This window comes from Eurypyga helias, unplaced genomic scaffold (assembly GCF_000690775.1).
Source record: "Eurypyga helias isolate BGI_N326 unplaced genomic scaffold, ASM69077v1 scaffold3192, whole genome shotgun sequence".
Lineage (NCBI taxonomy): Eukaryota > Metazoa > Chordata > Aves > Eurypygiformes > Eurypygidae > Eurypyga > Eurypyga helias.
This window is the reverse complement of record NW_010237791.1, coordinates 15,508-41,339: the sequence shown is the minus strand read 5'-3', so window position 1 is coordinate 41,339 and position 25,832 is coordinate 15,508. Positions and strand designations below refer to the sequence as shown.

Sequence of the window (25,832 nt, the reverse complement as noted above, 5' to 3'; positions counted from 1 at the left end):
CTTCAGTGTGTCGTCCTCACCACACAGCTTGGAGTCGTCAGCAAACTTGCTGAGGGTGTATTTGAGTAATCTGCACATTTATCCACTCAATCCCATGTCGCTGACAAAGATGTTAAACAGTATAGATCCCAACATCGACCCCTGAGGAATGCCACTCGTTAATGGTCTCCACTCAGACATTGAGCCATTGACCACCACTCTCTGAGTGTGACTATCAAGCCTGTAAACATGGTGCCAGACTCTTCGGCAATATCCAGTGAAAGGAGAAGAGACAATGGGTACAAACTGAAATACAGAAAATTTCATTTTAAATTGAAATCTTTCTTTCCCTCCAAGGGTGGTCAAACACAGGTAGGGGCTGCTCAAAAAGGTTGTGGAGTCTTCATCTTCACAATATTTAAATCCGAGCTGGACATGGCCCTGAGCAACACACTGTAGTTAACATTGCTTTGAGCAAAGGATTGGACTCAAAGTAGATCTCCAGAGACACCTTCCAACCCCGAATACTCTGTCATTCTGTTGTTCCTTACTGTCTAAAACTGAACTCAGCTTTATCACCTTCCGTGTCTGAAAGCAAATCTGTAAGGAAGGTTCCCTTCAAATTCCTTAACAACTGACTGGTTCTATCACTACTGGATATGGTTTAAAGAGGTTAAAAGTAAGAAAAAAGAAAAGGCTTTTTCAAAGGAAACATATGTGAAAACTGGCAACTGCAGGAGGGAAAGGACATAAAAGCTACTGTATAAGGGACATATTTCAAAAACACCAACACAACAGAGTCCAAAGAGTCATTAACCCCAGGCTATAGGAGAGAGATGCATTTCTAGCAGAAAAGCAGAGTCAAAATAGGACAACTGAATAGCAACAAACTTATTTTAAAGCCCATTGGTTAAAGACAGCAGTGAAACTACAAAGTTCTACCTGTTTTGCCCTCCTGAAGGCTCCCTTTAGAGCCTGGCCAAACTTTGTTGTAGAACTGGAAGGGGTTATTTTGAGATCTGGGATCTCCCACGACAGAGGAACATTAAACAAAACAAAAAAACCTCCACATTTCTTTACCTGAGATTACACACCATGATATATCATGTTTGTGTCATCTCTGCCTTAATTTTGACAAACTACCCCAAATTGCATCAAAGGTCAACATATGCCATTTGATCATAAGCCACAAAGGGTTCAGACCTGTCAAGGTTTAAATCAAGGCTGAAGAGCAGATGTTCTGAAGATTTGTGAGCGTGGCATGCACAGAGCCTGCATTCTGATTCACTCAAAACTAATTAGACCTTTCAAGCAACCCCCTTCTACTCCTGTGTATACACTTATGGAAGTACTTGTCTCCTTCTTTCTCCAACAGAGTGACAAGGCCAAGGAAAACTAATGATCCTCAAGGTTCTTCAAGTGGCTGTACCACACTGGCTTGGAATAAAACAGAATATTGAAAACTCAATGACAGAAGTTCCAGCAGCCTTGGCAGAGGGGCATCGTGTCAGAAAAGAAGGCCACCAGTGTGTCTGCATGTGTGATACGAAAGATGTACCAAAACTACAAAAAAAAAAAAAAGCTAATCTCCTTTTTGAAAGGAAGAAATGCTCCCTCTTGGATCACTATGTAGATGCCACCCTGCAGACTATTACCTCCCCATCTGCTACTGAGCCTTCATAGCAATATTCAGCCCATGTCAGCAGTCCCAGCTTAAGGACCATTACCCAGTCTTACGAATGAGTGATGGTGTCTTTTCTGAGGATGTCCGAGACCTGTGTGAGGAGCTACAGTTCCTCAACACCTTCCTCCTGGAGAGAACTCGGTGAGGAAATCACTGCAAGGAAGACAGGACTGTTTTCTTCCCTTTCTCCCTCTTTGAATAGAAGAAAAGTGACCAAAACCACATGATTTCTTTTTATACTTCATATATCTAGTTTCCAGCTCCCCAGAGACAAACTCAATAGTAAGGATATATTGAGAACCCTTGATTGGTTCAGTGCCATTTGGACTGATGCATCCAAAACTAAAGAGAAGACCTGACCAAATGAATTTCTGATAAATAATTCAATCAGGTGTAGACAGCCAAGTGCCATTTCTTCTGTGGGCTACCCTATGCCAGGAGTCACAGTTCTTTCTTAGTGCTTGAGTCTGTAATTAGCATAGCCCTATAGTGAGGACTATCACTTTACATTAAAGATTCCATCATTTGGAAAGTAAAACTGCAAATTATTTTGCGAAGCATGGCCAAGATAAATCTTATTATTTAAAACAAATCTTTGTAAGTATTGATAAATGTAATAAAACTTCAAACAAAAAAGCAAAAGGGAAATTTTAACATTTCAATTCCAGTATTGTAAAGGAAACTCTTTCATGCTTAAAATTCAAACTCAGTGTGTCAAGTAATTTCACTGTTACAGACTTGAATTACCTGCACTGGCCTAAGGGCATTATTCACTCTCTGAGAAAGATTGTACTTTAATATTGCTATGATTTTCCCAAGTAATTTTTATACAGAAGCCAGGATGAATTTGAAACATCCATTTCAAGATTAAAGTGACAATATTTGGTGACTGCAGAGAACCATGTAATTGCGAATTGGGCTTAGGGATGTGCCCAAAATTAAATACGGGAATAAGAAAACAATATTAATAAAAGGAACAATATTTTGCTTTCTTTGCTTAACTTCCGGGATGTGGATATTAAATAGAGTTATAAAATACAAATAACCCCTTACTTCAAAAATGGTTTTGATGCATATTGAATGCTTACGTGATATGGAAAGACCATGAAATTGTTGGTCTCTGTCCCAGCCATTTATAATTTCTGTCACATGTAGAAGGAAAGATAATCTTCCCACCCGCTTTTAATGGGTCCATTTTTGGAAGCACTGAATTATTAAACTTTTTTAGGAGTTATCTGCTGCCTGATCATTTTTTAACTTGATAGGAAGTTGGGAACTGGACCCGGAGCATCCTCTGAAGCAGCTTAACTCCACAACAGAGCCTGAAGTGAACTAAGGAGTTTCATCATTGACCTAGACCGGGAAAGAATTTAATGTGCAAATACATGTCCTTACCCAGAAGTGTATATAAAAAAACCTTTCAGCAGCACTTTTCCAGGTGAAACTCTGGATGAATTGGTTCTCTTGTGAGCATATGGCTTGGAAGAAACGTGCAGACAGAAAAATCAATGCTTTTCTATAATGAATTCTACTAGTCAAATAGGGTAATGGGGAGTACCCAATTATTTTTATGATTCAAATGTGAGCTTTTATGATTTAAATAAAGTTTATTGTAGGACAGTAGGTGAAAAATCTTACTATGTTAAAAAGTAGTAGAACTTATTAAAGAGAGCAAGTGACCAGATTCATTTTTTTCTTGAAGACTTTCCAGATTAGATGTCTCATTATTTGTATCAAGGTGGGACCACTTAATTACAAAGGCAACCATAAATGTTGGGGTCTTGACTCACTACTTTCAAGGTAACTATCTGTCTTGACAGCAAATTTCCTTTAACTCTCCAAGAATCTCATTACCAGGTTTTTCTCTATACTAATACATTGATTAACTGAATATAAAGAGGTTTAGGAGAAACTTTTGGGCTTTGAGGGAATTTATCTTGCAACTGATAGGCGCTAAGGGAACATGACATGGGAGGTATTAATAACTGAAGTGGGGATAATGTAAGTTCACATGTGTATTAGCCCTTATTCAACATCACCCTTAAATTCTTGCTCGGTGAGCCAATGAAGGTGGAAATTGCCATTGAGGACAAGAAGCTGCAACTACTTTGATGAATGAAATAAGAAAAATTAGCCATGAGAGAACTTAGTCTCCTCTTGTACCTGCACTGGTTTCACCCAGTCAGTAAGATTCTGGCTGGCTGGGAAAGAGCAGCCTTGTAAAGCAGGGAGGAAGGATGAAAAAAAAAAAAAAGTCCCCCTTTGAGAATTAATGGCCTCCTTCCACAACTAATACTCTGGTTTTTAACAGATACTAGAAAGAATCACCAATGACTGGTCTTGTAAAAACAGGGTAAGAAATCAAAGCTACAAGAAGTAAGTGTGAGCTACCTGTGCGTGATTCACAGCCTACTGAAGTCAGTACAAACATTTCAATTCACTAAATTGTGTATTAGATTGCAGCCACTAAAGAACTTAAGAGTAACCAAACTATTTCAACCACTAAAGAACCATTAGTAACCAAATTATTTATTATACCACAGGATAATATAAAACAGTATGGTGTCCAAATTTCCAATTGCAACAGGATATTAGAACATTACCTGAAATGAACTTAGTGCATTTAGCTATATGTCCCCTATGAAAATAATTTCAATGTTTGGATTTTTTTGCTAAGCTTTTACTTACCTGAACAAACGTTTATTTTTGTTCTTCTTTTTCTGCTACTGAAATGCAGCCCTGATGACTCTGTCGCTAAGTGGCTGAGTTGGTCTGAAGTTATCTCCTAGGATTCCATCACAGCCCTCTAAAAGTTCAGCACCTTTAACATGTGTCCTCAGTCTACGAAATTCCTCTATCTGAAAGGCAGAAAAACAGGCGTGAAGAAGCTGAGATACGTTCTTCACTATGGGACTAATGATCAAAATCAGCCTTGCCCAGTCACTTCTGCAGCTTGGAAATTTGGAGTGTTCAGGTACCATATACAAAGGCCAATATACAGGATTAGTAATGTTTTAAAATAGTTGTCAGCACTGTCAAAACAATTAACATATAGAGAAGAATAAGAGGGTTTACACACATGGTTTGACAAACTCATCCTTTGTTTTTTCATAACTTCTTTTGGGATCTATAACCTTCTTAGCCATTGTAGATTACATCCTATGAATCAACCTCACAGTTGTGACATAAGAGTAATCATTCTGGACTTCTTCAAAGGCATTTCAAAGTGCATTTCAGGAATGATTCGGTCAACTATAAATTCTTTTGAATTTTTTCCACTGGTTTATTTATTGCCTGAAATTGTGTCATTTAAATAAAACTTATTTTCTAAACCAGGAGAATTCTGAACAGACTCTCAGCTTTAGAGGAAGTCTGTTGACATTTTATACGGAAAAGTATGTTTTCCGATCAAAACAAAATACTACTTCAAATGTTCTGTAGATGCAGGTGCTCAGTGTACTTAGAAAATCAAATACAGTCAAAAATCAATATAAAACATTTCAGTTGGCCCAAAATAAATATGTTTCTGGTGTATAGATTCTTTTTAGGTTTCTTTAAAGCTAGTCTGGTGCAGGGAAGAACGTGAGCAGCTTCCATCTCTATCCCTGGTATCAGCATCAAGCTCTGAGTGGTTTTGCTTTGGAATACTGACAAGCTATCTTAGCTGGATTCAGCAAACCTACCTGAAGGCTGACTTCCCTAACCTGAGCGTTTGTACTTGCACTCACCCTGTGATGCCTCACTATCCAACTCAGCTGTAACTTGAAGCAGAAGCTACACAGAAAGCAAACTGGATCCTGAAGTATTTAATCATTTTATCATCTAAGCAATTATAGAGGGTTACTTTCTCCATGAAGAACATGCTGTGCAGGATTACAGGGAGAATGAAGTGTGATTCCAGAATTAAAAGAAATGAGGTACTAAACAGCAGATAATGGCATTTTTATTCTTATATTGCCTGCAGAGAATACTTTCTTCCTGCAACCCAGAAGACAACTCCCTCCATTGTTGTTTTCCACTCTACAGCAGAATTGATAGAGACTTATTTACTTGATTTAGAGGCTAGCTCTGCTCTGCTGTATTTTCCTCAAAAGAGTGTGCTTAGAAATCAACACTCTGCTTCTGGCAGCTGAGATACAAGGCAACAGCTTATACTGAAAAGATGGAAAAGCAGAACAAACTGCAAAGCTCCTTGAAGGTGTTTTAGAAGCAGATCCCTATTTTGGAAGATTTTTTTTTTTTTTAATGTTCATTTAAAACAAACTGAAAACAAACTTACTACAGGCTTGGAACTGAAAAAGCCTTCTGGAGCCAAGTGCTGGTAAATTGCTGAATGGGTTTTGTTAAGGCATCCTCTTCCACTATCTGAATCAACTCTGGGAAGTCTGAAGTAATTGTAGTTTAGGAAGGAGCATTTTACAAGAATGTGGCTTTTCTCTGATCTTTTGAGAATGACAGACTTCAAACAAACAGAGATGAAGGAGAGGGAAGAGCAGACTCTGCAAAGCTGGCACTTGTGAGCTGTCTCCTACTATAACTACAAATGCTCTGCCCCAGTCCCCACAGTGAAATCTTTCTCCGGGAGGTACTCCTCACAAAGCAGCTTTCAGTTCCTCCAGTCAGTAACGTAGGGCTGACCTGATCCCCGTGCCTGCTCTTTAGTCTTCAGGGAAGCCAAGAATTGCAGCCCTGCTCCAAGTGGGAATTCCTTCTGAGATCACCAGCCTCCCTGTTTAGTTCTTCACATCACGCTTCAGATCCCTGAAGACAAAGGCCCTCCATACCCACGGTGCTCTGCCTCACTCCTGAGAAGCGGGTCTGTCAGAAAAGGGCACTAGCTGTGCTGACACTACTTTCCCCATTAAATTCCCATGCGATAAGGCAATATGTGTGCCCCACTCATCCTGTCTCATCTAAAATGGAACCACTTAGTATCTCCTCACAACTCAGTGCTGTGAAGTACACCCTGTAGGACTACCAAGGAAATACACTGCTAGAGACACGCAGCTAAGCAACCTTGGATATTCACACACTTTCAACAGGAATAGCCATTTATCAAAGGTTTTCTCATGCCCAGAAGACACTAAGGATGTCCTAGGCCTGATCACACTAAAAGTCAGGATCAAATTCTAACCAGTGAATGGGTAAATCCACAATGTTACCAGTCACATTTCTACTGAGTAAAAGCATTTAGCTTATACTTTGTAGAATTTTGCAAGAAAGTTTTTACCACTTCCCTGTATTCAGAACCAGAATACTGCTTTCTTCTGTTTCATTTAAATATTTGCTGAAGAATACAACCCACAGAACAAAGAACTTGCATGTTTTCTCCACAAACATTTCTTCTAGATGAGCAACAGAAGTGTCATCCTTCTGCTTGAGAATTTCATGTGCCTCCATGACACCTTCTAAGAACACAGATCGGCTTCCCAGCAAAGAGAATACCACGAACAGAGTGCAGTATTTCATGGACTACATAAATTTTGCACAATTCCCACTCCAGCTCCATATGATAGTTACTATTTCTGTCCTTTAGTAGGTTTTGATTTTGAATGAAGTAGACAAAAGGACTAGAGACCTCACCATTCAATACAAAACCAGTTAACTCTGACAATGAGCACAGCAGAACGACAGCTCCTTGCCGCATCATTGTTTAAAATCCCCACTCCAAGTGGCTTAGACAATGTACTTGTTCTGGGCTTCAGCAAACCACAAAGCACATTATTCACAAATGTCCAATTTTTTTAAAATATAGTGGAGACAAGCATGAGCAAGTCTTTTTCAATTATTTCCTGCTCTTTACTGGTGAAAACTCCATAGGATGGAGTTTTCTACTTTCTCTCATTGCATTTCAGCAGCATACAGGCATGGGCGAGGTGTCTCACAAAAGCAGTCAACACAGGTTTTCGGGCTGTATATTTCAATATAAGACATGGGAGGATGGTAAAAAACACAAAAGGAGGGCAGAAACATGCAAAAAGAGCACTGAGGAGTGCAGCTTTCCAGATAAGCTCCTTTCCACTAAGGTCAGTAATAAAACTCCAAGAACCAGATCTACAAAGCCCTTATTCTCCAGGGCTGAAAAGTCGCCTGCACACTTTTTCCAGACCTCACAGAACCCCCTGTGAAGGCAACAGCTCTCTGATGAAGTGGTGCCTCATGTCAAAGAAAATGAACGCCAGTGAGGAAACAGCACTGGACTCCAAGAAAGCACACCCTGACGCTGCAGTCCTGGCTTGCTCTTTTGCTACTCACCTAACCAACAGGTGCAGACCCCAGCTGCTGAAGTGAGATGCATATGGAGATGAGTCTCCTTTCACTTAACAGTGACTTAGATCAGCAGCAAATCAACTCATCAGTTGAACTTTACTATCTCTAAATGTCTTTAGGAGGAACAGAAAATGTTCTGTATTTTGCAATGGGCAGCTTATTATGCTCATGCCAACATAGTTACTTCTCCAATGCTTCCAAATAAGCAAATGTGAAAATGTATAGATGTGACCATGAACTAGAATTGCAGTTTCATTCTTTTTTCCCCCTTATGACCCCCAGTTTGTTAAGCTAATCAACATTGCTATGTTAATTAGAAAAAACAAGAATGTGAATTATCTTGTCTCCAACATATTAACTAGCTTCATCAGAGGAAGGCCATAAAACCTATTCCATATCAGACTGTGTTATTCTTTATTGTTACTTGTTATTGATACTCAGAAGTTGACTATTTTATGGCCTGAAAAATGAAAATAGAAAGCCCTGGATTTGTCTCTTACCGGCTATAACCACAGATGCTACTACTATTTACATAAATCGCTTGAAGTGTCATAAGCTGTGTTGATTAGTATCCCATGGAAGAAAGTCCTACAAGCTAATGACACATGTAAAAATAATGGATTTAAATCCATTAGAAATGCATTTGCACTGAAACCTATGCTTTAATACCACAAGCAGGCTTAATAAAATTACATGCCTTTACCAGCCTTCCACGGATGATTCAGAATGGTGTATGCTACACTACATCCTCTTATCTTCCCCAGACAAGGGCTCTTGCATTTCTAATCACTCCTTAAATGGAGTCTCTTCTAGGCACTCATGGCCACATGGACAAAAGAGGCCAGATACTTAATTGCAGCCAAACTGCTAGTTACAAGTTAAAATCTTGGCTGTCTAGGCTAGAGCAAAATAGTCTGGCACCCCCACAATCGTATTTTGGGCATCCTGGAGAATTCTCCATCCCTTTCAACTTTAGAATCCGAGAATCACCATCTCTCGCTCAATTGTCCCGATATTTATTTTTGTCATCTGAAAGCGGTATCTGATGCATGTAAAATTTTTATCCCACCTTGGCAAAAGTGCTTTGTGTTCTTAATAAGTCTTTTCTGCACAGCCTTGACATTAATGCTGCTGCATTCATACCCAGCAGGGGGGTGGGGGGTGGTTTCTAATTGATGCTGATCTGGGACAAGCACAAGTATTGTGATCCTAAGTCCGCTCCAATCTCTCGCTGATCCAGTGCCACGTCTCACCGGCATACTGTGTCAGTGGCAGGGAAAAAGCCCCTCCATGACTTGTGCCCCCTTCATCACTGCCATGTTCTTGTTGGGTTGGGTTTATACCAGTCAAAGTAACGCAGCAACACAAACCAGCTGCCCCTCACCGAACCAAGGCCATGGTTATGAATCACTCTTCTCCCCAGGCACAATATTCTCTCCTGAGACTTAGCCTCTTCACACCATCTTCCAGCATCTTGTTTTCTTGTGGTAAACAAGTACATAATAATAATAACTGAAGTTGCATTTCTCCGCTTAATTTCTCTCTCATTCACCCTCACCATCTCCTACCACATGTGGATGGCTTGAACAGTGCCCTCCTCCGTGCATTTGCTGTTTTAAAAGTGAATAGACTACAAAACCTGCACCTAGCATGAAACAAAATATCATATCGCTCAGTGTAACAGCAAGTAGTCTTCATACTTCTGATTACGTCCTCTTATTTCACCGCATCATTTCTGGACTATCAGCTGCCAAGTTAAAAAAATACACTCTCCTTTTAAAAGTTATTCTGAATCAAAAAATGCCAACAGAGTTCTGCTTTCTTTTTACTCAGTAGTGAGCAGCTGTAAGACTTAGGCTTTCATAAGCAAATAAGTACCAGATTCATGATAGGATACATTTCAGTTGCAGCTGCCGTACAAATAAGCTTATTGGAAGTTATTGATTTTATCCTATGATTAGAACTAGAATTCAGTTTTCATATGAAAAGAAACATTACCAATTTCAAATTGTTAAAATTGTTAAAATTTTGGGCTGGGATTACTAGCAAAATTTTAGGTTACTACAGCCGAAATAATTTAAATCTGCATTTATCACCTTTTATACTTTTTTCCCTTCTGTTTGCACATGTTTCAGAGCAGGCAATGAAAATTAACACATTTAGCTTTAGGGATGCTAGATAGTTTCACTTAAATTAAACCCACATTCCTCCAGCTGGAATTCACAGACTGTGGGAGAATATTCATCAGGAGTTTTCGTTGTTTTTACTGGAATTATTTGTAGATAGATTTTAAATGTTTTCTATAGAAAAGTTCACAGGACTGTTAGATATAACTAAAAAACCGCTTTAAAATAGTACACATGAAATCCAATTTAAATAGGTAGTTTCCATTTGACATTTATTATAAAACAGAATTAAAAAAGAGCAAGGTAAGTTAAACATAGTTCAATGCAATACAGTTAGCCTGTACTCTGTTAACATTTTTCATTCTCCAGGACACAGTGTCTCCCTATGCTTTTTTGTTCCTCCAACATCAAAAAGCAGTGATATTTGAAAGCTTACAATTACAAAGAATTGAATTTCTTTTGCCCATTGACTTCTTTCTTTCTTTTCCTTTCACTTAAAGAATTATTTTAAATGCAGATGATAAATGATAACAAGGTTTTTCATCTCTGACCTTTGCATTGCTTTCAGTGACTCAAAAGGCTTAACCTTTACTTGAAAAGCCATGTACTGATCTAATGGGATCTTCAAGGAGAACAGATATAATGTCCTGATATATATATTTGCACGCTATAACCTTTAGCTCATAACCATATTCCAAGGTCACTTTAAGCACAGCTGTTACCTGCACTTGGGACACAGTCAAAGGATAGCGAAATAATATCCAGGTGACGCCTTCACTGCAGGGTGGAACGGTGAGCGAGCCCTCATACACCCAGTAGTCACGCAGAAGAGGATCTGAAATTAAAAGAAACTTGGAATTTTAATGACATTAAGGATAATTGTGCCTTTCAATTATGAGATCTTATGGTAGCCGTGGGCTTGCTCGTATGATGAAGTTAGTGTGCAGTAAGGTAAGGAGTGAATTTATAACCCGTCAAGCACTGTCCACTGTCTCCTGGGGAATGTACATCAGCTTGCGGTCATTATGTCACAGTAACCTTCCCCTGCAGATGAGTATTTCAAAGTTGAAAAAGCCACTTCATAGATGCGAAAAATAACGTGCACAACTCCTTAAACTAACACAGCAAATAAATAACATAGTGGGAAAGAACTCTGGCTAGTGTCAAAAGCTATGAGATATCCCACTCTGGAGGCAGAGGGGCTGCAGTGATCAAATTTTAATTGACTTCTACATTTATGATATGTCTTAAGGATGAGTGCATTTTGGGTTTTAGAAAAATTCAATGAAAACAGCTCAAGCCAAACTTTTCAGTTCGCAATTCTGGTGACAACCTTTTTGAGATGCACTGGTGCCTCCTAGCTTTGGAAAAGTGAGCTGAATTTCACAGAGGGGAAAAAACCAATGTTTATTTAAGAATAAACTCATTTTAATAAGTTTATAAACTTACTAATAGGTTTATAAATAACTGTCAGAATAAACAGCTGTCTCTCAAGAAAATGTACAATGGTTTGTCCAAGCAGAGTTTTAACTCTACATACAACACGGTAGATTTTAATAAGTTTAATTCCTCAAAGATTCCAGTCACACTGCGCTTCCTATGGGAGACTACATAGGGCTTTCCTTTGCTGCTGTAGGGCATCCTCACAAATGACACAGCGTAAGAAGTTCGGAGGGGAAACTGCCTGACTGAAAAAGAGGGGACAAGAAACAAACCTAGAGGAACTGGAGCCAAAGGGTGGTTAAGCATGGCACGGAGAGCTACGGGGAAGGCTGTGACTAGCTTGACAAGGACAGAATGGGGAATTGGAAACAAATAAACGTGCTTGGTTGGCCTAACTTGTCACTGCCATTTCTGTAGTAGCTCAGAGGAATATCAGTAGAAATAAATCTTGCTGAAGAAGCCTGTGATTGTCAGTGAATGGATTTCGGTTTGTTGGTGTGTTTTTTTCTCAGGGAATTACATAGCAATTCCATTGAAAGCAAGTTGCATTATCAAACACTCAGAAGTTAAGAACTGCAAGAATTAATTCAGCCCATCCTGTGCATGCATTGTGACGCCATCCTGTTACATGATCACATACATCTTTTCTAGAGAACCTTTCATCATTTACTTGCAAAGATGAATGATTTTCTTTTGAAAAGCACCTAATAACATCTGGATTTCTCAGTACAGTATGTGGTCCTTGGTCTTCTTTTTCCCACGCTATTCAAACCCTGCTTGTTAGAAGGACCACATTTTCTCGTTTTTCGTATTTCTAACGCACTCATTTCTTCAGTGTCTGAGTGCTTCACAAACATGGATTCATTTTCCCTTCCAACACCCCAGTGTGGTGAGGAAGGGCAGATTACCCCCACACTTTAAAGCTGGGGAACTGAGGCACAGAGAAGTTAAGGTCAAATGCATCTACTCATTTGAGTCATTCAATACAAGATGCTTAGAACCTGATTTTCTCAGAGTAGTTAACTTTCTATAGCACTTAATGCAGTCAGAGCACTGCTCCCATTGACTTCAGTTGGAGGTGTAAGCACTCAGCACTTCTGCAAATCAGACCCCATGATCTCAAGTCGGGCACCTAGAAAATGAGGAACACACAGTTAGAGATGACTTATGAAAACTCTGGTTTATGTGACTTGATCAGCATCAAACAGGAACCATGAGGCAGAGGTCCTGTAAAAAATGGTCACGCAATTAAACAATGTTTTATAACGCATATGCATGAAGGGGCACAGACAGCCTTAATTCCTGCAATTCCCAATTGCTGAGCACTTGACTTTGCAACATAAACAATATTCTTTTGCTATAATCAATAGAGTTTAATGTAGACCTGGATTATTTTTGAAAGTTAAAGATCTTGACACTATGGAATTCAGCTCAGAAGGATATCCTGCAGAACCGTACGTCTTGTAGAAATGCATTTTTTTAAATGTCACATTTCTTTTCAAGATAAGGTAGATGAAGTGGTTGTTTCTTAGTGTTACTCTTTAACTTTTAGCTGTATGAATTTGAATTTTCCTCCCATTGTCACTACTCCTTGTATGTTATACAGTGTTATGGCGCTGTCTTTTGATGCTGTCAAAAAGCTACCTTGGTAAGTGGGTAACCTTATGCTTCCTATTTTATGCTGAAGTAGTGGGATGATAAATCCTCCACCTCTAGGTGGGATTATAAATCATCAAGAAAGCTAGCCACAGTGTTGCCAGCAGTGCACGGACTACAGTATCCCACCCCACTCCACAACGAAGGTGCAGATATATTCTGGGTTCCAAAGGGACTTCATCCCTATCCCTGACAGCACCACCAGGTGCAAAAGGCATTGCTACCTTATGGGGCACACTCTCAGGCTTGCAATTAGGCTATGCTTTAGATCAAGATTATCTCAGCCTCTGCAGTTAGCTCATAATCCACACACACAAAAGTAAGCAAAGGCACCTACCTGGCAATAAAGAGTTGGGATTAAAACAGGGTATTGTTTTGGACTTTCCCTGAAAAAATAAATACAAATCAATCTCATCTCTAGTTTCTTATTAATATGATGATGCTTGGAGAGGTAAAACACAAAACAGACTGTGTGCTCTTATAACATTAAGCCTTGAATTCCTGTGCAAAGCAAGCTCATTAATAGCCCCCATTTAATCATCAGTGTATTTGTCCTTGCAGCTACACAAACAGGTTTTTTTAATTGTATTTTCTATTTTACTTCTAAGGTTATCTCAGCAATTTGTTAACTTTCTGCCTTTAGTACCTGGGTTCCTTCCAGGTCACAGCCTTGAAATTCAGGGGCTCCATACAGAATGACTTTAAAATACAAGGGCCAAAGTGAGCTTTTCCTTGACTGAAATGGATAACACTTAATAAAAGAAAGCTGGTTACACATATTTAATGCAAGAAAATTTTATGTATGCCAACAGTGTATTTGATGCTGACCCTCTGAAGCCATTAGTGTAACATGCTCACAATGATGAAGCCTTTCATGACCTTCCTCTACTTGGCTGTCCTTTCAGTAATGAAACCACAGACTTCCATACACTACTGTTTTCTCTCACATCTTTATAAACAGTAAGTTTGTAATATTAAACATCACAACTGACATTTACCGTATATTATTTGACTAAAAGAATTTTCAATTCCCTTCTATTAACAGCTTGTAATTTTTCTATAATTCAGCATCCACCAAAGTGAATGGCTAATCTCTTCAGACCAATACAGAACATCTCATTAATACATTTCGAGATCCTTTAAAATCAAAGGTAAGTATCATTATTTCTATGTTACAGACAGAGACTGTGAAGCAGAGAGATGGAAGTAACTTGCCTAAGGTCATTTAAGATAGCATCAACATTCTGGAGAGCACTCCTATCTCCTCAGTCCTGCTAGGCTTATTATCTGTCCTTCAGGATCCCCACACATAATCCACCCGACAAGACAGCATTGTGTTTTTGCCGATTTCCCTCTGCAAGTTAATACAAGTGCTGTGTGCATCTATTCTTTTCCTCTACAAATTAAAACCAGGTAAGTTTGGAGATACTGCTGCTGGTGTTCACTAAGCATGTTGCAGTGTTGGCATTCACACTGATATCACTCCACGATAATCACTGAAAAGGTAGTACTTGCAATCAGTTACTGGTACAGGACATCAAATTTTCTGGCCACCAGAAAAGGAAGTAACTACAAAGACGGTAGATTATCTGAATACGGCAAAATGCTGAAAATGCAGCAGGTCTGCATTGATGCAGACCACCAAATGATGGCTTTTACACGTGGTTTTACTATGGATGCATGTGAAACCCTTCTCTTGGTTTCGTATAGACCCTTCACTCACTCACTCCCTCTCTCTCTGGTCAGTGAAGGAAGCATTTCTTCAGACAATGCCGTACCTTGTACTGGATGTCCTGGAGAATTTCAGTTACAGCCTTTAGTCCTACGTGCTCTTTTCCTATCTGAAATACAGCAAGCAAAGATGAGTTTCAGAATTTTGATCTTTCAGAAACCGTGAGGCAAGGCAGAGGTCAACCAGAACAGTAAGTTCTGTAGTTGTTTTCAGTTAAGCTACACAACCTTGTGTTAACCAAATACACTGACACATGACAACTCCAAACAATTAAATCACTATAAAGCCACCAGTCAAAAGTAAATAACTTTAAAGCAGACAGAAACTCACAGAACAAGAGAAAGAGTCACAGTTAACCCTGGTAGGTTTTGAGTAACCCTGTTTTGCAGCATAGACTGCACGTGGAGTCAAAATCATGCAGCATTATGGCATATAAATGCCAAGGATACAGTTTGGCCTTACCAGTTTTTGTCAGAGAAGTACACAGAAAGGAACAGGGCGAACAAGCATGACAGACACTTTTTGAATTTGTCCCTAAAGCATTGCAAATCTGGCCCAAGGCATCTCTGAAGCTTGGGGGAGTTTCTTCCTGCCCGCAGAGCGCAGAATGACAGACCCCCTCCCTCATGGCACCTCTGGGATCCAGCTGACGAAAGCCAGGCTCCCAGCAGCCTGCATCACTGCCTTTACCCAACATCTTTAAGGCACAGAACATGGAGCTTTCAAAAGAAACTTGTTGCTGAAATAAGACATTCTTATTTTCAATGAACATTGTTCAGTCTGCACACTGATTTCAGCTGCTTCTGATATAAATCACCCATTCCAGGACCCTAGCTATTACCTTCAGAACAACATTGTCAAAATAGGAATGCTCAGAATGGCCTTCTACTTATTTCTTTGCCAGGGTGTACACATATGAGGTGAGGAATGAAGCAGGACACGAGTGAGACTGGGAGAGCTAGACCCTGAAAAATTAGTTTGCTTTTTGTTTCTCTTGGAATAGAAGAGCACAGTAGTCATTGGAAGGAAACAACTGAATGTCAACAAAAAAATCACTTTGTTATTTCTAGGAATTTAAGAGGATTTTCATGTGTTTCAGAAGGGAATTTCAATTTAAAACCTTCAAAGTGCGTAAAACATATTGAAAACACTTCAAAGACACTGTTTCTAAATTAATAATCACCAAGGGCTCTCACACAAATCAGTGAAAATACTTTCACTGTCCTTAAAATGATGTGGTGGAGAACTGTGGTGCAAAACTATTATATTTCCATGCCTTTAGCAGGAAAAAATGGTCACTGGATTTCCTCTTCTTGATCCTTTCATAAACAGCATAAATACTATTTTTCCTTAGTCCGTTGTAATTATATGATGCCTTTCTTGGCTAATGAAAAAGCCCTTTGGAATGCTTAAGAATTCTGATGAAAGTAAGAGACCAGAAATGAAAAATGTATCATCGAAGTTTCAGATTTATTTAAAAACTTATCTATAACTTTCTAACTAACTCAAAGGTTACCTCTGCAGGAATTAGAAGGTGACTTACATAAGCAATTACCACACAGCCCTCTAGGATACAAAACTGAAGACTTTCTAACTTCCACTTTTAGCAGTTCTGAGTGTTGGAGCTGTAACCAATGTATCTTTAAATTCACACAGAGGTAAAACTCAAAGACACTCATAAACCCGTTATGAAACACGACAAATTAATAATATCACTGTGAAAGAAAATCCATTTGATCTAAGCACAAACTCTAAACCTCTTCCTCCAAACCCATTTAAATAAAACAGTTTGACATTTCTCATGAGGAGTATGAGAACATGGTGTTGGAGGACTAAAACAGAAAATCTTTCTAGTGTGCAGCCCTTGAAAAACCTTCAACAGCAATTAGATTATGGGGCTAACTTCCCAGCTTGCATTACACCTTCTCCCCAGGAAGCTTTAAGCCTCCTCGACGCAGGCTTTTCTGGGGGTCTGTGGCAAGACTCACTGTACGCTCAGTCTGACGCCTCTGAAGAACTGATATGACCCCACCTCACATTCGTCCTGTTTGGACAAACACACTTGTCCCTGGGTTCAAAAAGTATAGTCCTACTACCAGTTTTTGGCTGTGCCAATGCACTAGTAGGGTTTTTTTTTCCCCTCTTTCCTCCTCTCCTCAATCCCCGAACAGCAGGCCTGGTCAGGAATGTAGCAAAACACATTACAGAGCTAGTGAAGCACATGTACCCCCTGACAGCCCCCATTCTGCCCTCAGAGGAATGGAGATTGGATGTCTGCTTAGAGCCAGAGTCAGAGAGACATGGCTGACTACGTATTATTATTTCTTCACAGGGAGGGTGGTGAGGCACTGGAACAGGTTGCCCAGAGAGGTTGTGGATGCCCCATCCCTGGAAGAGTTCGCTGGACGAGGCTTTGAGCAACCTGGTCTAGTGGAAGGTGTCCCTGCCCATGGCCGGGGGGTTGGAACTGGATGATCTTTATCATCCTTTCCAACCCAAACCATTCTGTGATTCTAGGATGATCCCTTCATTAACTAACATACTTCCAGTATCCTGTTTAAACAAGAATTACTTATTTAGCACATACATGGAAGACATGACTGGGAAGCATCTTTTGAATAGAATAGTAGCAGTCATACATCGTTATATTTTATGAAATCATTAAAAATTAAATACAATTAAAAGGAACTAATTTTCCTCAGACAAATGATAGTGCATGGTAACAAGTGCAACAGAGGAAACTTACCTGCACAAACAGAGCAATAATAGCTATGCCGTGCTTCTTCCCTACGGCCTCATCAATGCTGCTGTACAGTGTGGAGTTCCAGTGCATTAAATGAAGCTAAAACAAAGCAGTGAAAACAGACCAGCAGAGAAATATAATTTTTAATAAAAAAACACCAACATTTAACGACAATTTACAAAGCCTCAGCATGTGTGTGCGTGTGTGAATACACCTATGTGCATGCCTATGGCTGTGCATGTACATGTAAGTGGATTCCTATTATAAACATCAAGAATGCCAAGGATAAAAAGGTCAGCTGCAGAGACAGCCAGCTACCAAATATCTACAACAAAGGTGTAAATAACTATGCTAATGATGCTAAAGATGATTTATCAACCCCCTCACTTTGAATAATGAAATAATGTCAGCTAATGGCCTCTCAACCACCCAGCTGTCTTCCAAGGTAGGAATATGATTATGGACACAGCCTGTCCAAGCACACATCTGACGGTAGCCCCTTAATGTCACTTGTCTCACATACCACCTCCCAAGATGAGTCACTCAAATGTCCGTAGGAAGAGTAGGAGAAGTGATTTCAGGAAAGGTTAAACAAAGTTAAGCAGAGAAAAATGGCTGGAGGACCACCTTAGGGACAGCAGTGAAAGGGATACCAAAAAGGAAAATGGGGGGGTGGGGAGAGAGGGAGGAAGAGAGGAAAGGAGGAAGGAAGGGACAGCACTATCTACTGAGAGGTAATATGCATTTCAAACATGAGTTTTTCCAGTGCTAATGCTAAAATATAATCTCTGTGGCTGGGTCTGATAATATTGCAGAGATTCAGCATCCTAAGCAGAGCTTCTTTGAAGTTTATCTGCCAACAACTTTTGCACATTCCACATAGATAAAACCGCTAAAAAAAAATACAAACTCTTAGATTTAATTCCCGTTGCAGAATCATGATCAGTATTTTGCTTGGTCACATGTCTAAGAAGTTAAAATGTCACCCTGTTATCTAATATTGTTTCCACCTTCAGCAAAATTAGTTTTTAAAACAGATAGCGTCTTCTTATTTTGTGTATTATTTCTGCACAGTAACAGCCTCTGTGAAATGCTTATTGCTCCTTAGACAACAAGGGTTCACTCGGGCATCTCAGTATTTCAGAAGAGCAGTCCCTCAAGCAATCACTCTCCCCTTATTTAATCGCTGATGAGAATTTTGGAGACTCCTCTTGCTGACTGTAATTTCAGAAGTCAATGCAAAGTTTTAAATGAACGTGTTGTAAATCAAATTAAATTGCAAATTATCATATAAGTAATTCTATTCATGCTGATAAAAGGCATCTGCTGTGCTAAAAACATGAAACCTTTTTCTCAAAAAAATATAATAATTCTTTGGCACATAAGAACACTAATACAAACGTACTTGCCCATGGCTACAAAACTTCTAGACATACAATTGCTCCCTGTTAGAACTAAGCTACCTATTGCCTTGGATTTACTTGCTGTCATGTACTTTATCATCTACAAAAGCCTTTTTTTACACACTTGAATTGCCTTTGGCTTCTAAAGGAACAAAACCACAGGATCAAATAACAAGATTTCAGCCTCCACCATTCAGATTATCAGAGAGGGAACTACCATACCACCAACCACCAAGTCAAAGCATTGCATTACCGAACGCAGAGCCTGGCCTATGCATCAGCTACCCACTAGAGGGGGGTCAAGGAGTCCAACGGGCCTCACCAAAAGCCTGACGTTAAGGAAACGGGAAAGAAGAAGGTTGGGGTGCCTGCTGTTGGGATGGCAATGTCCTTGGTGCGGCGAGAAGAGCGCTGCATGGCACCACAACTCAGTTGGCTGGAAATGTCAAAGCAAGCTTGTCCTTTGGTGCCTGGAACAATAGCACTGAGAGCGATCGCCAAGTGTAAAGAGACCATGACTTTGACTGTGTCAACAGGCGGGTCTTGGCTAAAGCTGCCGCGTCATTCAGCAGCATGTTACGCTCATTTGGAGGTGAAGTCTAATCTTGAAATTTGTCTGCGCTCTGACAAGAGTAGGGTTTTTTTCTGAAGATTTGAAAGGAAAATGCTGAGCCTCAGGAAGAGGAAAAGGAGCAAGTGCTTTGGACCGTACCAGCAATGACCCCAGTTCATCCAGAAGCAGGTTGTTGTAGTGACAGGACAAGGGGTAACAGGTTTAAATTGAAAGAGGGTAGATTTAGACTGCACATCAGGAAGAAATTCTTGACAGAGAGGGTGGTGAGGCACCAGAACAGGTTGCCCAGAGAAGCTGTGGATGCCCCATCCCTGGAAGTGTTCAAGGCCAGGCTGGATGAGGCTTTGAGCAACCTGGTCTAGTGGAAGGTGTCCCTGCCCATGGCAGGGGGGTTGGAACTAGATGGTCTTTAAGGTCCCTTCCCACCCAAACCATTCCATGATTCTATGGTTGTCCTGTTTTAGGCAGCAGGCTCCTCAGGACAGAGACTTTAACATGATAGGGCTATATATCAGACAGAAAAATGACACCAAAACCCCTGTGTAATACCAAAATACATTAAGAGGTCTAGAATTAGTCTGTGCAGCAGCATAAGCAGCCTGGTAGGCAGACGTGCCACAAAATACTCTTAGCTGCTGCATGAAAGGGGGACCACAGTGCGAAACGCCCTGCAGCTGGAACTGCTTTACCAGGAACATACCTACTGGCCAGCACCTCCTCCCACACCTCCAGGGAACATGGGGAGAGTTAAGTTAAGCATTAGCTATGCATTTTAAGAGTATCCCCTCCAGGCCTCCTTCCTTTCCACCAGCTCAAAGGAGGTAGGAAAGTCCACTAAAAAAAAAAAAACCTATAACACAAGGACCAATAAGGGGTGTACTCCAGGCTAATGTAGACACCCCTAGACTAGGTTCAGGTTTAGTGAACAACATTACTAAAGGTACTGAAATAGGCACTCAGCACAGGCCCAAAGGTTTCTGTAACTGCAGTTCTGCTCAAGGATGCTTAAAATCCATAGTAGGCTCCTTGGAACAAGAGTCATCATTTTGTGCTAGGTTGCTATAGCCCAAGGTACAACGGACGTCTGGTCTGCGTTTAGGACACTCCTGTGTTACTTCTGTAGAGACGGTGATAATTACAGTGGATTCGTAATCCGTTCTTTACACAGCAGGTTGTAAACCTGCTGTCATGAACACTGTGGTCCCAAACCGTGTCAGCAGGTTCATAAAAGGATAAGACAAATTATGGACAAGACCAAAAACAGACAAGAAAAAGAACAGGTAAAGTTATTTTTTTTTTTGTAAAGACACAAAAAGTGTCACCTCTAGCACTCCTAGCCCAACAAAAGTAGATGACAGGGGAGTACAACAAAAAGTGGTCAGGCTCATGTGCTCTCCCTGTGCAGCATCCCTTACAGACACTGCTAGAGACAAGAGTACTGGATGACCGCTGGCCTCATCCAGCAGCCTGCTGGATTATGTTACCATGTTCTTAATCAAGGTGCTGTTCGGAACAGCCAGACACAGAAAAGATTCTGTCATTAGGGATATACAAACTGAAATCAGACAAGCAACCTGATGAAAAATAGTAATTAATACTGTAATGTTTCTTAACAACAAGCCAACAGGCTTCACATCTTTTGTTCTAACTCTGATAAGCTCACGCATTCACATTTAAATAAATAAATGGATGTCAACATGCACTTAAATAAATGGAAGTCAAATCAAATGAATTCTTCTACAGAGCACAAAAACTGTAGCTCAGATGGGAGCTGCGTAAGTAAATGAAGAAGTGATTCAGAAAGGGAAATATTAGCAATGAAGTAGTAAGGCCTGAGTGTTCGTAGCAATGTGTTGCTTTCAAAATATGGTTTATCCTGTGTGCTCATGTGGTTCTCTAGAGCTGTTCTGCCTTTTCTTTGCTCTTTATTTATTTGTAATATGATATCAGATGACAATATCAGATAACAGTTAAAAAAAAGATGGCAAAAAGTCTACAAACATTACAAAATTTGAACTCCAGAGAGTACAGTCCACAAACAACATGGCCTGTAACTCTTGTCAATATTTATGGGAATCACAAGTGCAGAGGAAAGACTTTCAGTTTTCCATTGATATAAGACGGCTACATAAAAAGTGCATACTCACAAGGGGTGCCAGTCTCCAATATGAACACAATCATCCGGGGTTTTTTTTAAATAATCAGCTGTAGTGTATTGGCAGCTTACCATTGCGTGGTTTTCATTTGGAGCGCAAACAAGCTGCACATGTCAGTATGGCAGGAGACGCTCTGCTCAACTTGTTAGCTAATGTTTTGATACTCCATAGTAATGATGTTTCTATACAACCAAAATGATTCAGCTATACTGTTAGCGATTATCGGTGGCTGGCTCAGCATGCCAGACAGCACATTTTTACACAGTAATCAGAAAGCTGGGAGAAAGTCCTTAGCACTCAAAAAATACATTTTTCTCTCGGATAAAACAATAATTTGGAGCCTCTTAAGATTCCAGCTGTAAATCAAAGAATTGTAGCAGTGATTTCCTCAGAATCAGATGAACTGAAAAATCATAAACTGATAATAAAGTGCTGATAAAGTTGATCTCTGAAGAGCTGGAGACTTTTCTTCACAGGAAAGATAACTATTCCAGGTAGCAGAGCGAGCACCACAGAAAGGTTATTCTGCATGGAACAAATTCTGAGACTCTTCTTAATTTTAATCCAGTCTGCACTCAACCAAAAGACTACTGATCCCAGTCCTGATGTCCTCGCTTAGGAGAAGCTGACACTGACAAGGGGCCTGTCCCAAATCAAGACTTCTTCAAAACTGAGTAAGGACCTGAGATTCTGGTTTTAAAATCAATAAACAAATGAAAATCATACACTTAAATTCATTCTTTTCTCTACCACAGAAATACCCTGTATGTCAACCCAAAAAGAGAAGGCCTGGGACAGTAAATTTTTACATATAATCAGCATCCCTGGGATGACAGATTCTGGCAATAATCAGAATCACTTTACACAACCAAGCATATTTGTCAGTCCTGGAAGCCAGTTTCTCTCAATTAAAAACAGTGTTACAAAACCACATACATTTTTCCCATTTGGACCACATAAAAACATACAATGACAGGCCAATTCACGTTGGAAGCCGCCTTAGAAGTTCAGCCGCCTCCTCTCCCATTCACAGCAGCACCAACTTCAAACTTAGCTACTAATTCAAAGTCAGAGCAGGTTTCTCACAGCCTTGTCTAACGAGGTGTTGCATATCTCCAAGGACAGAGATCCGACAACCTCTCAACTAACCTGTTCTGCGTGCGACCTCCCATGTAGCGCAGACTTTTTTCTCCTTGTATCTAATCAGAATCTGTCTTGTTGCTACCTGTCCCCCTTGCCTCTTGCCCTTTCACACTCCCCAGAAGGGTCTCTGCTCAGGGGCCCAAGTATGAATTGCCCACGACTGCCAGGATGACACCTCTCGATTGACTCCTGACTGACACCTCTTTCTCAGACCCTCTTAGTCACTCACCTATGTGAATGACCACGTTTCACCTAAGTTTACTTCCATCTGCCTCTTGCAATCCCAGAAAGTCGCTACTAGTGCTATAGTCCCACTGCGCCATGCCGGTGTGCATCTGCCACCTCCATGGCAGACCAAACATGAGACAGTCTCATTTTTATAGACAAATACACACTGAAATAAATTGCAGCTCTTTTTTTTGTTATGACATGTCTGATTAATGGTAAGGAAATGACCCTGTGATCAAATGTTTCTGCACTCTTGTATGATCTTCATGTTACAAAGCTGCTATAAACCTGCACAATCTGAAATAAGTTGCTACCATGAAAAGAAGTCCATATACTTGAACCACTTGCTTTATAAACACTCAGTGCTAAACTACCGAAGGGGGCCTACAAGAAGCTGGGAGGGGACTTTTCACAAGGGCCTGTAGTGACAGGACAAGGGGTAACGGGTTTAAATTGAAAGCGGGGAGGTTTAGATTAGATATCAGGAGGAAGTTCTTCCCGGAGAGGGTGGTGAGGCACTGGAACAGGTTGCCCAGAGAAGCTGTGGATGCCCCATCCCTGGAAGTGTTCAAGGCCAGGCTGGATGAGGCTTTGAGCAACCTGGTCTAGTGGAAGGTGGCCCTGCCCATGGCAGGGGGGTTGGAACTGGATGGGCTTTAGGGGCCCTTCCAACCCAAACCATTCTGTGATTCTACACTGGCACCCTCACTTGTTACTGGATCCCTATAAAACACTGTTCAATGGGCAGCACTTCCACTGGCTAAGTCAGGCAGTTTGGACCAAAGCAACAAGCCCACACCTCACTGGAGTCAAGGGGAAGTGTGTCAACAGCAAAACTCCTCCTGACCTCCGTGGCACCAGAACCAGGCCCTGAGGCAGCAGGAGGCAACATGACCAGCCTGGGTGTAGGTCCTTCCTCAACCTTTTTGCAAGAAGTTGTGACGTGGGGGATCTTTCTGTTGAACAGGCTTCTCTTTGTGCTCTACATGCAAGAACAGGCCATCATGTTAAAGTAACTCCTCTTCAGATCTGCCTGTTAAACTTTTAGATCATCATACTGCGACAGTATCATCACCAGGCTTGCTTGAACCCATGCTGCTACTAAAATCACCCATTATACTTTTTCTAAACTCTACACTCTTACTCTTTACTAAGGAGCTAATTATTACAACAGCTTCTTTCTTCAAGGCATGCTGCATTGTGTGTAAACTAATCTCTTGGAAAGCTTTGTTCCTTGGTCAGAACTAGCTTATACAGCTATTTCTTGTTAGCTGTGCAACTAGTAATTACAAGCTTCAGAAAAGTCTGCTTAGTCTAGGAACATTACAGGCTAAGAAAGCATCTAAAGATGAGAGATACGTTACTGGTCTCCTATCTTCTCAATTCTTGTTTCAATACATACAGGCTGTACCTCGAAAGGCTAACAGGTGAATGTTGCATAACCACATCTTAACCAGAGTTGCATCTGAAACGTGTTAAGTCTGGAAATTTTGAACATACTGCTTTTTCTCATGTTCCTGTCACTGCTGAGAAAAAGAGTAGACCTGAAACTCTGTTTTGATTCCACATAAATGCCACCTCAGGCATGAATCTATATCCCTGAAGTAAGTTAAAGTAGTTTTAGAGCGGCTCTTCTAAGACTGTGGAGCTAAGCACTGTTCTCCTGGTGTCACCCAAGTTTATTTGAGAACAGAGTATTCCAGTTCCATGCACAATACGCCATAAAAACTGAGGAGGGAACACTACAAATGGGAAACTCTAGCTACCAAACTAGGGCCAGCCTAAAGTCTTTTTCCTGCTTTGAGAGGGATGAAACGAAGCTGAGAATTTCAGCTAGAAATAATGGAAGGCGACACAGGCAAGTCACACAATAATTTCAACAACTCAAATATAGCATAAACAACATCACAGGAGGACAAAATGTGGAAAAATTGTGTCTTGCTATTACACATGTGCACACAAATTTATGAGTTGATACTTGACTTGGCACTGAATAGTTTCAGGAAGCAATTGACTAAGCTGCTGGCAGTGACCATAACATACAGTAATTAAGTTCCAAATCCTCATAAGGGGACCAAACCAAGGATATGACCAGGGCACACAGCTTCAAGAAAAGTGATTAAAAAAATAGAAGGTTAGTTATTAACAGCCTGAAGGAGAGGTTTAGGAAATGAAAGTTAATGGCATTGATACAGAGGCCGTTTGAAAATGTCTTAGGAGAAGCAGGAGTACGTGTACCTACTCCATGCCACAAAAAAACCAAACAAAACCCCATAAAGTAACAAATCCTGCATGGTTAAACATTACAGTTCAGTCAAGGTAAATATGCTTCCTCTGGAAATGCAAATGCAAATAAAAGCAAATGACTAGAGGATGAACTCTGGGCAAAATCCAGAAGACGAGGAGGAAGTAGCCAAGGGAGTTAGGTTACTAATCGGTGTACTTGTTTTATGCTTGTAGACTTACTTTTTTAATGCTTCTACTGTGGATAGGTGCCAAAATGCCACTGAATTGCAGTAGAACCTAAATGTTTTTTTTAAATTTCATACATAGATCATTGTCATAAAAATTACATAAAGGGAGCTCTGTGCCTATCTTTGAAGGGAACACTAAGCACTGAGACAGGCTGAAGGCAGCGCCAAGAAACACAGATGACAACACTGTTAGTGTTAAAAACCTCCTGATTAATATAATG

General features: G+C 40.3%; 1 protein-coding gene across 1 annotated transcript in view; it reads right to left on the bottom strand.

The window, feature by feature from the left end:
• Positions 1–25,832, bottom strand: part of CA8 (carbonic anhydrase VIII) — a gene marked incomplete at its 5' end in the record, with an annotated part of 51,143 nt that overhangs the window by 9,870 nt on the left and 15,441 nt on the right. The window contains 5 exons of the mRNA XM_010147589.1: positions 4,352–4,521; positions 10,782–10,894; positions 13,496–13,544; positions 14,937–14,999; positions 17,637–17,732. Of these exons, the coding sequence (XP_010145891.1) occupies positions 4,387–4,521; positions 10,782–10,894; positions 13,496–13,544; positions 14,937–14,999; positions 17,637–17,732 (456 nt within the window). The remainder of the gene's footprint in view (positions 1–4,351; positions 4,522–10,781; positions 10,895–13,495; positions 13,545–14,936; positions 15,000–17,636; positions 17,733–25,832) is intronic.